At 36.5% G+C, this 19,490-nt stretch overlaps 2 protein-coding genes across 3 annotated transcripts in view; one reads left to right on the top strand and one right to left on the bottom strand.

Annotated features, from left to right (window-relative positions):
• The window catches only part of CDC73 (cell division cycle 73), a 108,063-nt gene that overhangs the window by 49,235 nt on the left and 39,338 nt on the right, over positions 1–19,490 (top strand). The window lies entirely within an intron of this gene.
• B3GALT2 (beta-1,3-galactosyltransferase 2) lies at positions 10,828–17,664 on the bottom strand. Its single transcript, XM_039362324.1, has 2 exons — positions 16,842–17,664; positions 10,828–12,540 (listed from the first exon to the last, which is right to left on the bottom strand). The coding sequence occupies exon 2, from the start codon at positions 12,412–12,414 to the stop codon at positions 11,149–11,151; it is 1,266 nt and encodes a 421-aa protein (XP_039218258.1). The 5' UTR covers positions 12,415–12,540; positions 16,842–17,664; the 3' UTR covers positions 10,828–11,148.

Genomic DNA, 19,490 nt, shown 5'->3' on the forward strand with positions numbered 1-19,490 from the left:
AAGAGAAATCAGTTGAAGGATAGGAACCATTGGGTGCATAAGGACAGGGGGAAAAAGCTTTAAAAGGGGCAGTTGAAAGGAAAACAAAGAAGAAGTGGTAAGGAAAGAAGAAGAAAAGCAGGCATCCCTAAAAAGAGGATTGGTAGGTAAACTAATTCTGAGGCTGATGTAGTAGAGTCTAATTTTGGGGGGGGAAGTACAACAGTAATATTTCAGCTTCTTTGAAGCCTATTAAGCTAGATTAGTTATTTTGTTTGTATCGGTGAAAATGGAGGGTATGAAAATTTGGGAAGAAGTGAAGGAGGGCAATATCTTTGATTGTTTTAGTCAGAAGCCATGGAAAGAGCCATGTGTCCTTGTAATGTGAGTGATTTGTGGATGGAGAGGAGACTCTGCTGGTGATATATCAGCAAGAGGGCCTGTAGGGAAATATAAAAGTACTGCTGCTATAACCATTAACAAGTGAAGAGTGACAAGAAGATGGACAAGATGGGGAACCCAATGTTCTTTGGCCTTGAGAAGATAGATAGCAGCTAGATTGAAGAATTAGATCTTGTTCTTATCAAAGTTTCTAAATTGGTCAGTTCCAGAGGAGAGGAGCATTCAGTGCAGGAGGTGGATGATCAACAGGGTGCCTTTTTTTTTTTTAATGCAGCTGGAAGGTGGCTGTTGCACAGGCAATGACTAGAGATTACTGCTGCTGTTGAAAGCTGATCATTTTAGAAATCATTTTGGAGGACAGTTCACAAGATCAGAAAATAGAGTCCACCTGACTGAATGAGGACTTTTTGAACGTTACCTTCTAGAAAAAAATATGACAGTCTAGATTATCCCAGATTGCAGTGCTAATTGGAGATACACTTTGCTGTACTTCTTTGTCCTGGTACCTGCCATCTGGAATACCTGTCATTTCTCAAGCTCCCGTCTTCAAGCTCCAATTAGCACTGCAATCTAGGGTAATCTACAGTAATATTGTTAATATTGTTCAAGGCAGCCCTTAAAACTTGGCTTTGTCCCCAGACTCTTGATTAGAATGGAGGGCAGATCCTCTGTGAGATATTTTGGTTGTAAATGTGGTTGTTTAATTGATTATCTTTTTTCCAGATGTTCTTTTGATTTATATAGGCTACATTGTTATTATTGTTATTGATGTATTTTCTAACCCACCCAATGTCATATAAATTAGTGCAGCCTATAAATTTAATAAATTCATAGTTTTTAAAATTAGCAGAATTATATGTTATCACTATTCATGAATTGTTCTGTTCATAAGGCTTAAGTCCCACTGTAACCAGGGAAATAGTTTTAATGTGCAACATTTCTGAGTTAAACAATCTCAGTTCTATTCTGTCCCTTCCATTAGTTGGCTTTGTTGTGAAACTATTAGATATTAAATACTAACAAGAGACCTCTTACCACTGTTGCCATGGGATAGCATCATAAGAACGTTTTGACAATATGGTAAATTGTCCAGAGCCTTCTATTTGACTATAAAAAGGATGCTGTCGGTCTGTAGTTAGTTTACATCTCTTTGAGTTGTTCTTCACTAAGGGCCACAATTAACATTTCCCCTTTAAATAAAAATGTACTTCAACATTTAGTTTATTCTTGCTTCCTTTGTAGTTTAATATTCATTGACTGATTTCTATGTAGATTTACTTTAGAATTATCAACCTACTATTATGCTTTCATGTCAGTTTCCTCCTCTGCTATTATATCTACTCAGAGTGTTGTTAAATATGGCTGCAATCAAGGTAATTGCAACGCTGTTTGATATTTTGACATGGAAATAGAAGTTGACCTCTCACTGCTGTGTTTCCTTTCACTGGAATTAGCAACTGCACAGGCTTCTATTTGTTTTAAGAACGCAAAGCATATTCAAAAAAATATGACATTTTATTTTCCTTGTTTAAGCATTCACAAACTATTTCAGTAGCTAAATTTTTAGGGATCAGTGATGTGTTTTCTACCTTTGCATAATAACGCTTCTTCACTGGGATACAACAAATGATTGTCTGCCAAATTAATGTAGTCAGCCCATGGGATACATCAAATAAGAGTTAATCCTTCTGGATTGTGACCCAAATGTGGAAGAGTTTCCTCCCCTTCTCCCACCTGAGGGCATCTTAGCTGCTGCACTTCCATGTTTCTTTGCTTGCCCCTCTGTCTGTCTTTGATCGCAAAAGCACAAAGCTAGCCATGAAATGTATACGACCATTCAAGGATTTTATAATACCTCAGGTCTTTATCCTTTTTAATCTGTTCTAGTTCTACTTTCTAAGTCATTGTGAGTTCTCTCACAACTCACTGTCTCCACAGTCACTTGCATTGTCTCTGTGGACCAATTGCTGGGTGAAAGGTTAATAGGATTGTCATAGGCTGTTGCAGTTTGTCCTTTGTGCTGGTGGCAGCAACAGCTCCATAGCTGCTGTTCTTTGCTTTTTCGAGGCTCTTTGGTACTCAGATGACTGGTACTTTGTAGCTGCTGGGTGTTGGGGCTGCACTGGGTGAGTCTTGTTGAGATGAAGGAGGCTCGTAGACAGGCTTCACAAGGTCACTTCTATTGCTCAGGAATGGTCTGTCCCACTGATCTCCACCCCTTCTAGCTGTGGAAAAGATGCTATTATTCCATGTCATCATCTCAGTTGTTACAGCTTTGTCAGGGCTAATACTTCTGTCTGCTTCTCCACTGCTCAGATCTGGTGTCTTTAACTCCCTTCTAAATTCTTTTCCTTTTCTTGTCTTCTCAACTTTTCATTTTTTTTCCCATCTTCCTTACCAATCACTACTTTTCTTTCTTTGTCCACCCTATTTCCCCTTCAGACAGAGCCCATTTAAATTGAAAAGGGAAGGGCAAGCCCTTAGAAAACAATGGCAGGAAGAGAAGCTCGGGCATTTTTTTCATAGTGTGTTCTTCCTCTCACCAAAAGATAGTGACTTAAAGTCAAGAAAATGTAAACGCTTTTTAAAAAGTTAAACGTTATTTTTTTTATTGTGGCAGTGTTTCTTCCAAATCTGAAACAGTTTTTTTTTTCCCCAGCTATCTTTCCTATTTTTATGATGAATTTAAAGTGCAAATTTGAATCTTTGGATATACATCTTTTTGGGATTTTATGTTATTGAAAGCCTTCCATAATCATAATCTTTTGGGGTTGCAGTCCATATCAATAACTACATGGAATATTGTCCTAAGATACAAACTTATATGCTATGATGATTTGGTAAATGGAAAACAATGAAATGAACAATTAGAAATGGAGTGACAATATTTGCTAGATACGATCAGTCATTTTTTTGTTAGTGCTCGCATTTCTACATTCACAAAATATTTGTGCACTTTTAAAGTTTTGGTAAATTCACTGGCCAGATCATTCTTTTTTTAATAGTTACATGTTTAAAAACTAGTAATCATGGCTTTTTATAGTTGATGGAGAATGAGTGTAGCCCAGTGGAAGAAAACAAGACAAAAAATATCAGATCTGATTACTAAAACGCTCTTGGTCACAATTATATGGCATGTTGGACACACAACTTGGTAGACTCTAAACATGCCATAAGCCATGCTTGATGGTGAAGAACTTTTTAGGCAGGCACATTTACTAGTACCTTGCTTTGTTATTTTGTCTTGGAGATCTTTATGATGGTTTATTCCTGATTATAAGTCAGATTCTGGTGTTCTGCTCTGCTCTAATTTTGGTGAATCTTCTAAATGGAGAAATGTCTGATTTATATGCAAAGGATCAGAATGTTTCCTAAATCTGTAGAGAATGTAGTAATAATGTTGTAACATTACTAGAGGGAGCAGAAACATTTTCAGTCCTGTGCATAAGTGTCCACAGTTAGCCATGATGATACCAAATGATGAAACGTTTGTACAACACAAGCTCTGCTATTTCATACTTGCATTGTGATATTGCATACAAATATATAAGAGCCAAGGTTTGCGTCACAACACATATTTTATTCCCCCCCCCACCAGTTTTTCTTATTTTTAACTAAAATACATGTGTTAAGCTTATTGAAACTATTTATTGTTACTTTAATGGAAAAACATGCCACTGAAAAGGATGTTTGCTTTTGAGCTACATGCCAATGGAATCTGCTTTTTAGTATTCATGGGTTTTTTTGTTTACATTTTATTGAAGGAGACAAATTGTTCATTATATTGGGGGTGGAAATTGTCAGCTTTAATAGACACCTTTAAATTCCAATTTTGAGACAGAATATAATGAATTCTCCAACAAATCTGACATATAACTTGGCAGATTACACCCAGTATAATGTATAGTATTTTATACAAAAGGAATAGAAAACGGCATGGAAAACAGATATTCTTTATTAATGTATTATTGTGTATTATTGCTGGATATTGGGATAAAGAATATGGATTACTGTAAGTTTATTGACATAGTGATGCTCTTAAAAGAAAATTAGTCCTTAAGCTAATTAGATAATTAAGATAGCCAGAGCTATCTTCTCACAACTTCTCCACACTGGAGTGAAAATGGTAGTGGATACAAGAGTTGTTGGAAGTCAGATGGCTTATAAATTGTATCTCCGTTCTACCTTGAATGAATTAAAAAACAATTTTTGCCCCTTTTTTATGGATTTGTGAAAACAATCACTGTTCCATTGCAGAGTAAGAATACCATATAATTTAAAAAAATAAAGTGGCATGTGCTCCATTAAAAACTATTTAAAAATAGAAAACATCATTACTACGGAGATCCCCCTCCACTTTTTTGCATATTTTTAACCCATTGTAACTTATGTCATATATGGCTCTCAGCCATCACATAGTATCCCTCATGTGAAATCTGGTATTTGTGATGCTATCTACTAGGTAAAAGTTCAGTATTAATGGATTGAAAGAATCTTTTTGAGCTGAAATCATATTCTGGTTGCCTTAAAGATTAAGTTACTTTATTGCTAACTATGCTTGACAGATACTATGTAGAAATGACATTTCATAATACTATATTAATTTAAAAACATGTTGCTTCTGTTTATCTGTTTCTTTTTTTTCTGGGAACATAATTGCCCTAATGAAATAAAGAATGGCTTTTATAAATAAAATAAAAATGGCTTTCTTTTTTTAGCCATCTACAATCTAATATATGTAAGATTGTTTTCAAGAATATTGCCAAATATTACTATAATAACAGTGAACTGAAAGATTATAAAATGATATTCGGTAGGAAAATCATTATGAAGGTTAGTTCACAATGAATAAAATACAGTTCCATGAAAAGTACTGGACGTGTTCATGCTGGAAAAGACTACATGGAAATGATGAAAAAAAATCTCTTTTCAAATTCTCCTTTTATAAAATGGAAAAAGTCCTTATGTAAAAATCATAATATGCAGTAACAAAAAAAATGGGGAAATGGTGATAAAGAAGAAAAAGTGTATCCTAAACTAGGATTCCACGTTTTAATGGAAGATGTTAAGATGGTTTCTGTGATTTATTTACTATGGTCTTAACCTAGATTGCCCACTGCTGCATATTACATATATTGCATGATACAACAGTCTTCCCATAATTATACTATTACTGTATCATTAAAAATATAGATAAAAAGCAGCCTTGGCTAACAGTTGCTATATAAATTATATGGCTGGCTGGCTTGATAGATGTTAGGTTTACACCAGCGGTTCTCAACCTGTGGGTCACAACCCCATTTGGGGTCGAACGACCATTTCACGGGGGGCGCCAAACAACACAGTCCATTTTTCCCCCTTTTCCTTAGCTGTGCTACTCCCTCTTATTCTATTGGCTTTTGAAAGCCAATAGAATAGACTCTGTTCAAGAGAGTCTATTCTATTGGCATTTGAAAGCCAATAGAATCTATTGGCTTTCGAAAGCCAATAGAATAGACTCTCTTGAATAGAGTCTAATTCTATTGGCTTTCAAAAGCCAATAGGAATTCTCCAGGCTGTCTCTGCCCTGCTGAGCCCGCCAAAAATCCCAGTCTGCAAACGGTGCTGCAAGTTGTCTGCAGCGAAGGCGAGCTTTCTGTACGTTTCCACCCGTCCCTGCTGAGCAACTGCTGAATGTAAGTAAAAGAGGGCCAGGGGTGGGAGGTGGGAGGCTAGCAGACGCAGGGAGGGTTGCTGGCGCATGTGGGGCCCAGCGGGTAGCTTACCTCCCTTGGGCTGGGCCAACTGGTGGCCCAGCCAGTGGTCAGCCTGTGCCCTCACTGCCACATGCCATGGCCGCCCAGGAGTGCTTGGGCCTGCCTGCCGCCGCACCAAATGTGCAGTGGCAAAGGTAAGGCTAGCAGGGCAGCGGTGGGCGCAGGGAGGGTTGCTGGCGTGTGTGGGACCCGGCGGGTGGCTTACCTCCCTTGGGCTGGGCCAGCTGGTGACCCAGCCGGTGGTCGCCCTGCGCCCTCGCTGCCGCGTGCCATGGCTGCCCAGGAGCGCCTGGGCCTGCCTGCCTCAGCACCGAACATGCAGTGGCCAAGGTAAGGCTAGTGGGGCAGCAGTGGGCGCAGGGAGGGTTGCTGGTGCGCGTGGGGCCTGGCGGGTGGCTTACCTCCCTTGGGCTGGGCCAGCTGGTGGCCCTGCCGGTGGTTGGCCTGCGCCGTCGCTGCCTCTTGCCAGCTACGCCCAGGAGCGCCTGGGCCTGCCTGCCGCTGCACCGAATGTGTGGTGGCCAAAGTAAGGCTAGCGGGGCAGCGGCAGGTGCAGGGAGGGTTGCTGGCATGCGTGGGGCCCGGCAGGAGGCTTACCTCAGGTTTGGCCAGCTGGTGGCCCAGCCGGTGGTCGGCCATTGCTGCTGTTTGCCAGCTACGTCTCGGCCGGCGCAGGGGTTGGCACCACTCATGTGCGGTGCTCCTGGGCTGAGGCGGTTGCTGGGCGATGGCCTGCGTGCACCCTCGGCCTGCCCAGTGTGCGCTCCAGACTCAGGAGAGGAGGCAGAGCGTGCACGCCTCCTCCTGCCCCGCCCGCAGGGAAATACAGGTAGTCCTCAACTTACGACCACATGGTTGGGGGTAACGGCATTAGGAAGGTTGAGAACAAAGTGGGTTGATAAAGAGTGAAGCACCCTTCCTCAATGCATCAGAGCACCATCATTCTTTCAAGGTTTATATTGCTCATTTCAAGACTGTATCTAATTTTCTGCCTGTGCGTGTAGATACAGCTCTCCTACTGGGACCATCAGGAAAGTATAATTCCTCCTTAGGCACAGCAACCCCAGAATGTTGTTGACAGTCTCCAAAGAGGCCAACATTACTTTCAAAATGCACAGTAGCTTTGAGGCTACTGTATTAGGAGTAGTGCTTTGCTTATGTTAACACAGTTGGTCAAGAGCCCCTTTCAAAATCTTTGTTCAACCCTACATGTATTACCAGGATACCTATGTTATTGAAACATTAGGGCAGTCTTTCCGTTTATACCAAATTTTTCCATCTATAAGACACATCCTTGTATAAGACACCCTCCAATTACTGGTCCTTCTTGGTACCATCACACAAGGGAGGAGACTTTCTCCAATCAGATGGCGCTCTGCGGGATTAGTCCCACCCCCTCAGCCATCAATCACTGTACTGAGGCGGCTTCCTGGGGCCTCTTGAGGCTTCAGCCCAAGCTGCGCTGGTGAAAAATGGATCATAGAAGGCGACTTCAGTGGGACCAGCAGCAGCTTTGGGGCAGAGTGATTCTCCAGCACCAGGTGGCATCTCAGGCCGGCTTTCTCCCCATCCAGGCAGCATCTGGGTCCAGCGATATCCTCCTGCACCAGGCGGCATGGCAGCAGCATGTAAAGAACCCACACAGGCATGCCCTGGGCTGCGGAGGTTACCATTTTTTTGTGTATAAGATGCTGCACTTGTATAAGACGCACCTGATTTTTGAATAGGGTGTTTGCAGGAATAAATAGTGTCATATACATGGAAAAATATGGTAGTTAAGATAATTCAGCCATCCTGCTTTGCAAAATGATCAATGGATCATCAAGAGTTTGGCTTGATATTTCTCCGTAATTGGGTTAATTTAATAAATGATTTTAGGAAATGAACACTTATTTATAGCACACAAATGTGGGTGATTACTGCCTCTTTTATTATTTTAATTATATTTTTCTTCTTCCAAAAGCTTAGGCTTGAAGAGAACTGAGCTTGGCATGAAGCTGCCCTAAAAAAGGGAAAGTTGGTGCCCTCCCACATCTTTTTTTAAAAAATGCAGGAGATTGATTAAGATTTGGAATGGAATGCCTTTAATCACACCCATCCTTATCATCAGACCTTGTAACAACAGTTACAAAGGTCTGAAATCATTCAATTAAAATGTAGGCATTCTAAGCCTGGTTCATTGGTGTGATTTGGGGATGCAGAAAAGCCACTTGTGGGCTATGGCTTGCCCATTCCCGCTTTAACAGTTCAGACTTTTGTTTGTCATGGGCAAAAATATTAACTAATTTTATTTCATAAAATATAATTCCATTAAACAAAAATATATTAAGCTTAAAAATGCACACCTACTGTTTAGTCATAATAATCATAGATGGAAAATTTAGTGTCTATTAAAGCCATTATATGTTAACCCAACTGCTTTAATTTTATTTAGTTTCCATTGGAACAATTGGGATTTCTTGTGTAACCAGTCTCATTAATTTCACTGGAACTTGTGCAATCAGCTTTCCCTGGCTCCAATCCATTGAGATAAAGGGAAGCAATTCCCAGTAAGCCAAAAATACAATGACCTTTTCACTTCTTTCTGTTGGTTGTAAATAAACCCCAGTTGGTTTCCTTTATATTTTAAAAGTTTGTTGCTGCATTGTTTCACATTTAGGATTGTTCTTTAAGAGAGAACATTGTTGGAACTATACTCCTAACAGTTTTGGTTGTCTAAGGAGGCCATCAACTAAGTATTTTTTGCTATTGCTATCAGTAAATTGGCTTATTAATTGTCCACTATTATGTACAACATTTTGATTTTGAACAGTTTGTTTTGTTTTAATGCTTACAAAATGTGGTTTACTTAACTGTAGAAATATAAAAATCAGATTACAATGAAGCATTATGTATGAACACAAATCTGATTTCAGTTAGATTTTGTTGTGTAAAGGAAACTGCTTATTCCTGGTTTTTTAGTACATTTTTTTTATTATGAGTGAGAAACCTAACCCCTTATGAAGGAGTATCATCTGATAGTACTTTATTTAATGGAGGATGAGGACAAATAACAGGTACTATGATGTATTCCCCTGTTAAATCCACTACATCAGTATAGGAACAATGAATATTCCATACTATTTTTCAACTTTCTGTGGCTTGATTTCCTTTTAATGAGCTCATATTTCAACCAGTACAAGTAAACCAATGAGGCAATTTCTCCCAAGTTGGGTATGAAGTAGATTTTAATGCTTGTAGGTAATAAGAATACTGCATACATAATTAATTAGATTTATCATGGGCAAAAACAGCCAGTGGAATTTTTCAGTTCCACATTAGAAATAGGATGGGCATGTATAAATTCTTCAGAAAGGCACTGGATGGGATAAATATGATTTTTTCTGTTTTCCAGTTTTCATTTCTTTGCTACTTTGTTAAATATGGTTTGGATGGTTTGGATAACTATTAACTCTGGCTACCATTGCCAATGGAAAGGAAGTATAGGAACTGCAGTTTGAGAATAATTGAACAGTAACACATAGTCAGCTCCTACCCAAAACAAGATTATGTTGATAAAATAAAACTTCTAGTATGCCAGATTGAAAATAGAAGTTGAAAAGTATTCATACTGGTGGTAACCTAGATCATTGCATGAAGAGGAACCTCTGGAGAATGTTCACCTATTTTGCAAATATAGTATTTGCTTTTCATAAGTACTCTGAAGGACTGAGTTGGGTTTCCTGGTGATGGCTCTTGTTTTGTTTAGTTAGATCTTTGAAGTATGAAATCATAACATCTCTAAGCTTGAAGTTTGGTTATAAGCAATAAAGCAATGATCTCAACAGTTTAGCATTTATATTAATAAATTTTGCCAATTTGAAGCTGCAGAAAAGTTCTATTAAAGAACCTTAATAGAATGTCAATGTGTCATTGATAAATTTTAAAACCTGCTTATTCACCCAAATGTCAGGATTAAATAGATATTTTTACAAACCATTTTCTGTTCAGTTTGAGACACATTATGGAGAACATTGTTGGTTAATCTTAAACTTTCTATTTTATGTATACTTTATACTATATACATATATAGTGTGTGTGTGTGTGTAGAGAGAGAATACTTTAGTTAACTAGAGTAATTCTTGTTGAATGGGTGCTGTTAGGTAAACTGAAAAAATAGATGACATCACAGGAAACGTGAGACATACCTATTTTTTAAAAAATATATATGTAGATTGTTATATATTTTCCAAATGAAATATGTAAATGTAGTTTTTGAATTTAGTATATTCTCACTTAGTCTTTAAAAGTAGTTCCTTTCTATTTTGATAGATCACTAAAATATTAGGTAAAAATTGTCAAGAAATAATGGTGTGCCTTACATGGCAATCAAAGTGTTTTCACTATTGAAAGGGCTTGTTTTACAAGAAAACAGTTTATTAAGAATATTTCAATGAGGCAAGCTGTGATCCATATGAGATTTTATATAGTGGTCAGTATTCTTATTCCAAGACATTATCTTTACTAGAGCAAGGGAATTTTTTAAAATCTCTGATAATATTGGTGCCATATAAAATCATGTTTGAAAATTATGTATACTCAGCTGAAATTTCAATCAATGAAAGGAATTTGATTTGTATTTTTTCAGTTATGTTTTTCACTCTTTCATTTTTTAAAAATAATCTTTTAAAAATTAAATTAACATAGAATATTTGCGTAGTGAATTTTATTGGCACATAAAATAGCAATTGTACCATCAAGCTGTGCATGCTTATTATTGCACATTAACACAAATATCTTGATACCGCCTTTCTCTTTCCTGCCATTGAAAACCTTTTGGTTAATATTCTTTTTGTAATATTTTAAAGAATTAGATCATTTTTTAAAATTAAAAAAATAATTTTCACACATTAAGTGCTTCATCTTAAATATCTCCCCCTTAAGCACATCGTTCCCTCCCCCCCCCCGCTGTACATGCTTCCGACTGGATTTTTCTTTTTACACTTTGCAGTAATTTTTAGAAAAGTCCTTTCTAGTGCAGTTTACGATGACGATATTTTCCTGCTTTTTCTTTTGCTGTGTTGGCACAGGCATTGTGCTTATTCTGTTGCAAGTGGTTCCAGTATTTGATCAGTTCGCTAGGCTGGAACTGATGGGAGGTAATTAGATGACTATATTTACAGCTGGAATAAGAAACCCGCCAGTGATTGAAGACAAACTCATTGGGTGGGGGCATTGGGTCAATTCTCAGTTTGGCAAGACAGATGCCTACATATACATCTTCTAAATGCAACCGTCTGATACTCAGTGAAACCTTAAAAATTCTTTCCGCTAAATCTCCAGAAAACACATAGCCAGTTCCAGAGCAGAATACAGGATAGCGTTCGCTTGGGTACAGATCAGGTGGCATGTACCACTTACTGTCTTTGTTCCGATTAGGTGCATACCCCCTCATTAGATAGCCAGTAAAGTATTTTTGCCGGGGAGGCAGCTCTGGCTTCAAAAGCTTATGTATTAAATATTCTGTATTTACAAACATGTCGCTGTCAGTTTTCATAACATATGGAACGTTTGGGCAGTAGGTGGCCACCCAGTTCATCCCCATGAGTGTTTTAATGGTTAAGTTGTAATACGTATCCAAGTATTCTTGTTGGATAATATCATGGTATTGCCTGCTTTCTTCTAGGATGGCTTGCTGAAGGTATCCATTTAATTTAATACTTAAACCTAGCAAAAAAATCCGAACGATTTGAATCCCAGGTGCCAGGCTTTCATTCCCCCAGGTTTGCCTGATAGCTTGCCGAGGTTCCACCTGGCCTGGTTCTGCAGCTATAAGAAGTATTAGGAACGGACTTGATTCCTGGCATTTTTCAGGCTCATTGATGATGTATTTAAAATGATATGTAGCTGGATGCCCAGTTCCTTTTGCGTTGTATATACTCCCATTAGCACTGAGCGTGTTCTCTAAACCAGTAACTCCCTGAGGTGACACTCCTGTATCATTGGAATTAATCATCTGTGGCCTCAGGGTTTGAGGGACTGCATCTTTCCAAATGGTCCTTAACGAGCTGTGGTTTGTTTCACTTTTTGTTGATCTAAATCCTCGTGTAGTATATGCCACAGGGTTTTCTTTGTATCCAACTCTCCCAGGCAGCCAATCATGGTGATTGAAAAACAGAAATATAGCAAAAAGGAACACAAGAGAGAGTAGACCAATGAAGTGTGTGCGAAAGAGAGACCGTTTGGTATTCCAGGTCATCTTGGCAAAGCAGCAATGCCGCCTTCTCCACTGAAGCATGTTGTAGGAATCCAATAATGGATATGAGAATGATTGAAGGATATGGTTTCTTTGTTGGGATCCACTGCTATTTCATGGAATTCATCTTACGTCTTTTATAGGCAGATGGCTAGTGACTGGCGAGCTCTGCAAAAAATCAAATGAGATTTAAGTGAATAGCTTTTCAAAAGTTGCTTTCATTTTATAAGGTACATATGAAAAAGAAGAGGGGTTTTTAAGAGAAAGAGGAAACAATGTTAGTAACTTGTGCACTATTGTTAAATTTTCAAATTATTTCTTATTTATTCGTTTGGCATCCAAACCATCTTGGTTATTTATTCCCTTTTTACAGTTGGTAAGTTAACTCCCAAATTTTATTGATTACTTCTAAGCCCTGCAGGTTTCTTCAAATCCATAACCAATACTTGCCCAGTTTGCTGTTTTTAAGCTTTTGATTTGTTCAATCTGTTTTAAAAGCTATAAGAGTAATATATGGCTCCGATACAAAAGAAGATTATGTGCCTGTGATTTTAAAACTTTCTATGTTCAAGAATCCCTTTTGTATCTGCCACTGAAGTTCTTGGGTATAGCTCTTGGATATAGTTCTTGTTACTTTTTTTTAAATATTTTCTAATAACAGGGTTGCTACAATCCCATATACTTACTTATTGGGATATATGTTTTAAAATAGGTTTGCTTGGAGCAAGATGATTAATGACTTGAGTCAAATCAATATAGAGATTCTCGGTAAAGATCAAATATAAAGAACTTGGTACCCAGTGGCAGGAATATGTGAATTAATTAAAGCTAATTTGAACGCATTACTAGTATGATTCACAGTATCTAGTCTCAGTGTCTCTTGGGAAATTGTCATACATTGATAGAGGGGCAGTCGTAAATGTTTGATTATAGCAGAATCCTGTTACTCACAGTATATTGCTTGGCTAGTTTCCATTGGCCCCTCCTGTGTCCAGAAAGTCAGTGAGAATATGCACTTTTTAAAATTAATTTTCAGGATGCAAATAAATCACTTAAATATCCTTCAGAACCAACAAATATTGAACATTTTGATTCATAAGTGGTTTTAATCCTTTTAAATGTGCTCAAAAAGTTATAATAGAGTTGGATATTATTTTCTTTACATGATTATATTATACTCAAAAAATCACATTAAATAACCCCTTCGCTTCTAAAAACTGTTGCAATTCATTTGGAATTTTAATTGTGTATTTGCACATACAGACCTGTTCCCTATGCATTCTAGTATTTCCTAGAAATAAATCAGTCTTCATAGAAAAGATACACATATCAGATACTATAAGCAATATTTAAATATTATTGGTAGATCATAACTAAAGTTTTATAAAACATTTCTCACTATTACTTCATTTTTGTATTCTAGAGTAAAGGTAATATGGAAGTTTCATGATACTGCATATTAAAACTCAAATATTATCCTCAACTGAGCCTTTTTGAACACAATGCAAATTGATTTGTGATTCCACACATCACCTTTCTTATTTGTTTTAAATGCTGGGACTCTGAGCAGGAGTAAAAGTCATATGTACATTTTTAATAAGAAATAATGCTTTTTAAAATGTAAATTTACACTATAATTAATGACTTTGCTGCTTCTTAAAGCCTATCTTGACTTTTTTTTTATTTAAAAGAGTACTGTTTTGCACGGGTGGCATATTCAATGTCAGTTTCTCATTTTAAAAATGTGATTGACAGGGATTATGATGTTAAATTGGCCTTAAACATGGTGTTACCTCAAATAGGTACTTAAATATACAGTAGCAAAAACAGTTGGAAATAAATGGGAATGCAGTCTTTTAATTTTTCCAATAGACATTAAGGAAAATTCAGTACAGTATGGAATACGTGTCAAATCTTTTGGTATCTCAAAAGAAGTATTTTCTGTCATTCAGAACAAAAGCTCCAGTTAATCATATTAACTACCACTAGGAGGAGCAAGTAGTAGGCTTAGCTTTGAATTGTAGGTTGCTGTACATCTTTGTAAAACTTATACCATCCTTGAGCTATAAATGAAAATTCTCAAAACTCTTTTCTCTGGAACAATAAATATCCTATTAAACTAGCCCCTTTGAACTTGAAAGGTTTCAAGTTTAAACATCCACAAAAGCCCTGGATCAATTCTAACATTATATTTTAATAATTTCTGATTTATAATTTACATTTTTTAATTTAAAAATTAATAAATTAAAATCACCTTTTTGGGTGATTTGTTTGTATATTAATATGTATTAATTACTTGAGATAGTTAACTGGTGCAATTATGTGGAAGACACCGTAAAGACTTCCCCTAAGCTATGCCTTTTTAGAATTAGATTTTATTTGAACTAAGTCTCCTGTATTTAAGTATTTAAATATGATATTTATTCATTACAGCCACATCTTTAGTACACTTAATAGTGCACAGAAAAGGACAATAGTTTGTTCTTAAAAGCATATGTCACTCAATTATATTATAATAAGATGATTTAAACATTAATTGATATATTACATTATATCCAGTCAAATAATACATAGAATACTTAACACAATCCTAGCTGAAAACAATTACATTAGTTTTGTAAGAAAATTACAATTATATCAGTTACTTAATATTTTTGCATGTATCATGTTACAATTTTGTAACAAGGGAGGGCACTTATTTTAAGATTTAATATGCCTACAATGTAGTTAGTATAATGTGTCAAGATACATACATGCATGTACATTTTAAAGTTGGTTTCTCCGCAGAATACAAAATGTTTACTAGTTTAGGATCCAAAACACTGTGTGGCATCACATGCACTCTGGATCTTTCTCAGTTTCAAGCATCCCCAAAGCCACTCTTGAGGGTCAGGAAACTACATGGCACTGAGATAAACAAGAATGGAGCTGTGAAAGCTAATGCTTGCTCTCATACCATAAATGGGCCACTTTGGATCATGGCCTACATTAAAAAGCTATGCTGAATGCCTCCTCGAGTTTCAGTTGCTCAGCTCAGATTGAATACTAAAATGATGTTATTTTGTTTTGATTATGGACTTGCATATTTAAGTTGCCCATAATTTATTTTTATCTCTTGAGAGCTCCAGTCAGTACTCAGAATATTTTGGAGGGAAATAAGGAAAAATTAAATTTGATCTATCAAGCAGGGCAATTTTTTTAATGTCTGTATTAAAGAGGGCCTGATATTTGACATACCTGCATTGAGACTTACCAGGTGGGGGAATCTTCATTAGTCATTTTAAAATCCTAATCATTTAAATAAAAATCCATGGAATGTAAAGCAACTTATTTTTTGACTAAGGGTTTTTAAACATTATATATGATAGATATTTAAAAATACATGTTTTCAGGCTGTATATTCTATTCTTGTAATTTACCTCACATTTTGTCCTATTATTCTCTCAAAACCAGATTTATCTATTTTTTTCTATATTATTACACACATTTATGCTTAATAGTTGTTAATGATTTAGTATTAGTTGTTGGCTTGGCTTTTGGAAGAGAAGGACTCAAACAGTAAAGCAGTATTAAAATTGCAATAGATTGAGGTCTTCATTTTTTATTGCAGATAAGTAACCTGTGTTTTTTCCAATAAGCATTTCAAACAAAACCATCAAGTTTAATTGATTATAAATACTGGCAATTTAGTTGTTTAATAACAGCTTTTTATTACTATACAGCCCAAAACATCACATGCTACTCAAAACTTGGGATGATGTGATATATACCCCCATCTTGAAGGAAACAGTATATTGATGCTTCCTTCTGAGAATTCTGATAGTTATTGATATTTCTACCCAGTTGATCCTGACGCTCAAATCCCAAATCACTATCCTTTTCTTTGGAGCCCTTTTAGAGGATTGTATATGTCAAATCAGGTGTGGCTGCTAATAATAGTCAGATGGCACCTGGTGTTAGGGACTGAGGGAGTGAATCAAACCTTGAAAGGTTGAAGATGTTATTGAACTTACTGGACTGCCTAAGTCTGCTCTGATGGTTTTCAGAATGTCACATAATAGCTGTGTTACTAGTATTACTCAGACACTAGTAAGAGTTAAATTGTTCCTAGTTTGATTACCTGATATTTTTTAAGACAGAGAGGATGAAGGAGATTTTTTTATATAACTCTATTATTGCTATTAGTCTTTCTCACCTGTCTTTCTCATTTTTCTAATCCCCCCAGTCTTAGCAGTAGATTACAGGTGAGGGCTTTCTCAATATGCACATTTCAATCCAGTCACATTTTTAGCAACTGTGCACACAAAAAGCTCTGCGTGTATATATACATTATATAAATATATACATTAACACAGTTAATCATCCATGGAAGCATTAACTCTGACTTCTAGGTGAATGGATGACAATGCTCTCTATTCTGTTAAGAAATCATGCATTTGAATGAAATATCATACAATGATTTGACATACCTTCCTTGTTCAGGCCATTTGTAGCATGAAAAGATTATGCCCACTGCAAGTAGTTTTGGCACACCAGCCCTTCAGCCAAAAAGATGCTATCAGCCATGCTTTCATCTCCCTCCCCCCAATAGCCTGCTGCCCAAGACTGCTTTTCAAGGCATCCACTGTGTCCATCTGTATGCTTCCTGGTCCGCTTCCTTCCCTGATCACCAATCTGCTTGTCTTGATTTTTCTGTGCTCATCTCTCAAGAGACGGAAGCAGCACTTCTAGTTTCCATCCTCGTAGACATTGTCTGCTGCTGCTGACAAAAGAAGCATTGGAGCTTTTACAGTTGGTGGTTCCCTTCTTGGACAATGCAGTGCTGTGTTCTCTCTTCAGTATCCATATTTCTAGTGGCGATGTGAGGCAAAGCAGCAAGAACTAGCTAGAATCAGGAGCTGTTCTCCAGCATTTGATAATAAGATTTAGCCCACTTTCTTCATTGTTGCTAGGCAGTAACCCAAAAGGATGAGTTGAAAGATGTGAGGAAGAAAAGGGATTTAGCTGAAGGTTTTGTTCACAAAAATCCAATCCATAGTTCCTCAGCTGCTGCACAGGAAGGCAGCAGTTTAAATGTGGGCTTTTGACAGATGCTGTCTTCTGACAGAGCAGAATTTCACGTCATTGCTTGCCTATGTCCCACGTGACAGTTTGCATTCATTCGGACTAAATCTAAAAGCAGCCAGAGAGCTTCCTGCTTTTGCTTCTCTTCAACAGACAATACACACATCCAGCATAGCGTTGAATGAATAAAATGAGAGATAATGGGGATTGATGAGATCAGTGTGTTTTCCTCGATTGCCTTCCTTTATTTTTAGTGCTACACAATGCCATATCTTAAATGTGTCTTAATGTCAGATATTAGTTTATCTTAATCCAAACAAATTTCTGCATTATATAAATGCAAACTCTTTACTATTGACCTTTAACATTTTTCAGAAGCTACCTTGAGATTTTTATAAATTATGTTGAGGTAAATTTATCTGCTTATACTAGACACGTGTCTTACTTTGAAAATGTTAGTCAAAACAGTTTCTGCCAGTTTGAACTTCACTATATTTTAAATATATAAAACAATTACATCATCAGGGTAATAATTTTGATACCCATTTCTTTAAAAAAAATGAGCTCAAAGGTTTAATTAGTGAAGCATTTTATTTCCATGTGGTTAAAAAGCACTTGAAGAATTCCATTAGTCAGGCTTGAGTACAAAAGCATCATTGTTTTTATGCACATCTGAGAGGAGGGCAAATGATGTCGTTTGCATCATGATGTTATTGCAACAATAATGTATTTGTGCTGTAAGGATTATTGTGATTTCTACTGGATTCCTTCATCTCAACTGAGATTAAAAGACACATTGACTTTGATAGGGAGATTTAACCTTCTTGACATGCAGTGCTTATAGCTTTGTTTTCTATGAATTTATTTCTATTTCCTTTGTATTAGAGTTATTACTCTTGATAATAAAATAATTTTAAATGTGCATTGTGTAAATACATTTTTTAAAAAAAAGGCTTTCCAAAATCTCCTGCCATTCAACTCCATAGGATAAGCCATGATTTGTAATGCAGTTTGAACGAGAAAGGTTTTTTCAGCTCTTCTATTTAAGATTGGCATCATGTTAAACATTGTAAATATTAGAGGTTAAACATTTTTAGCAATTGGATCCTCATTCATTTTCTTTCCAAGCTAAAAATATCCCCAAATGTAATTGTCTGTGACTTTAGAAGTCTTTTGTGAAGGAATTTGCCAAAAACATTTTGCAAATCCAAATAAACAGAATATTGTTGCCAGAATATTTTTACCCATTTATTGACATTCTCCAAAGCTTTAAAAGATTACAAATTTAAGACTCAGCTTTTTCAGAAGCCACTTCTATTCTTTTTTTTTTTTTTTTTAAGTAAAAGAATAGGTCTGGTACTTTTAAAAACTGAATAATGCTTTTGATCAGTGTACCCTGGAGAGAGATTTAAATAACAGATTTATAATTTCCTTGATCTTTCCCCTCTCCTGATCACTTTTTTTTTTAAAAAAAATTGACTTTGTTTTGGTTACTCACTGCAGAGACTGGCATTAGAAATAAATTAATCTTAAAGCATCGTTGCTTTGTAGTTTCAAATCTCAGTCTTTGCTTCTTCTGTTCCTCAAAGTTACAGATGGAACGTTTATAAGATAGAATAAGTTCCTCTTTTATCTCAGTTGATTCCTCTTCTAGTATGTTTTGATTTATAGAATAGTCAGATGTAGTCTGGACATCAGTTTGAATGTTTGAAGTGAGATTTCTGGATCTTAATTCTGTAGTAAACTCTTTCATTGTAGCACATATTTCTGCAGTAGCCTCATAAATCTTTTCCAATATAAGTTTACAGTTTAATTGTAACTGAGGTTTCTCCATTTTGATAGTAATTAAAAAGAGTCTCTTTTTTCTTTTTTGTGGAGGCTATATTTAATAAAAGTTAAGCAGTGTCCACCCCCACAATTCCCACAGCTGCACAGCTTATCTTTTCTCTTCAAGAATAATTTGAAGGCCAGGTCTATTCCATCTTCAAAGTGTAACCAGAAGTTGTAGTATTAAGTTTTTGCCACTAGATGTCCTCAGTAGGTTAAAAAAAGAT

The sequence above is a fragment of the Crotalus tigris genome, unplaced genomic scaffold, assembly GCF_016545835.1.
Source record: "Crotalus tigris isolate CLP2741 ecotype Arizona unplaced genomic scaffold, ASM1654583v1 scf7180000019423.1032690, whole genome shotgun sequence".
In the NCBI taxonomy this organism is placed as follows: Eukaryota; Metazoa; Chordata; class Lepidosauria; order Squamata; family Viperidae; genus Crotalus; species Crotalus tigris.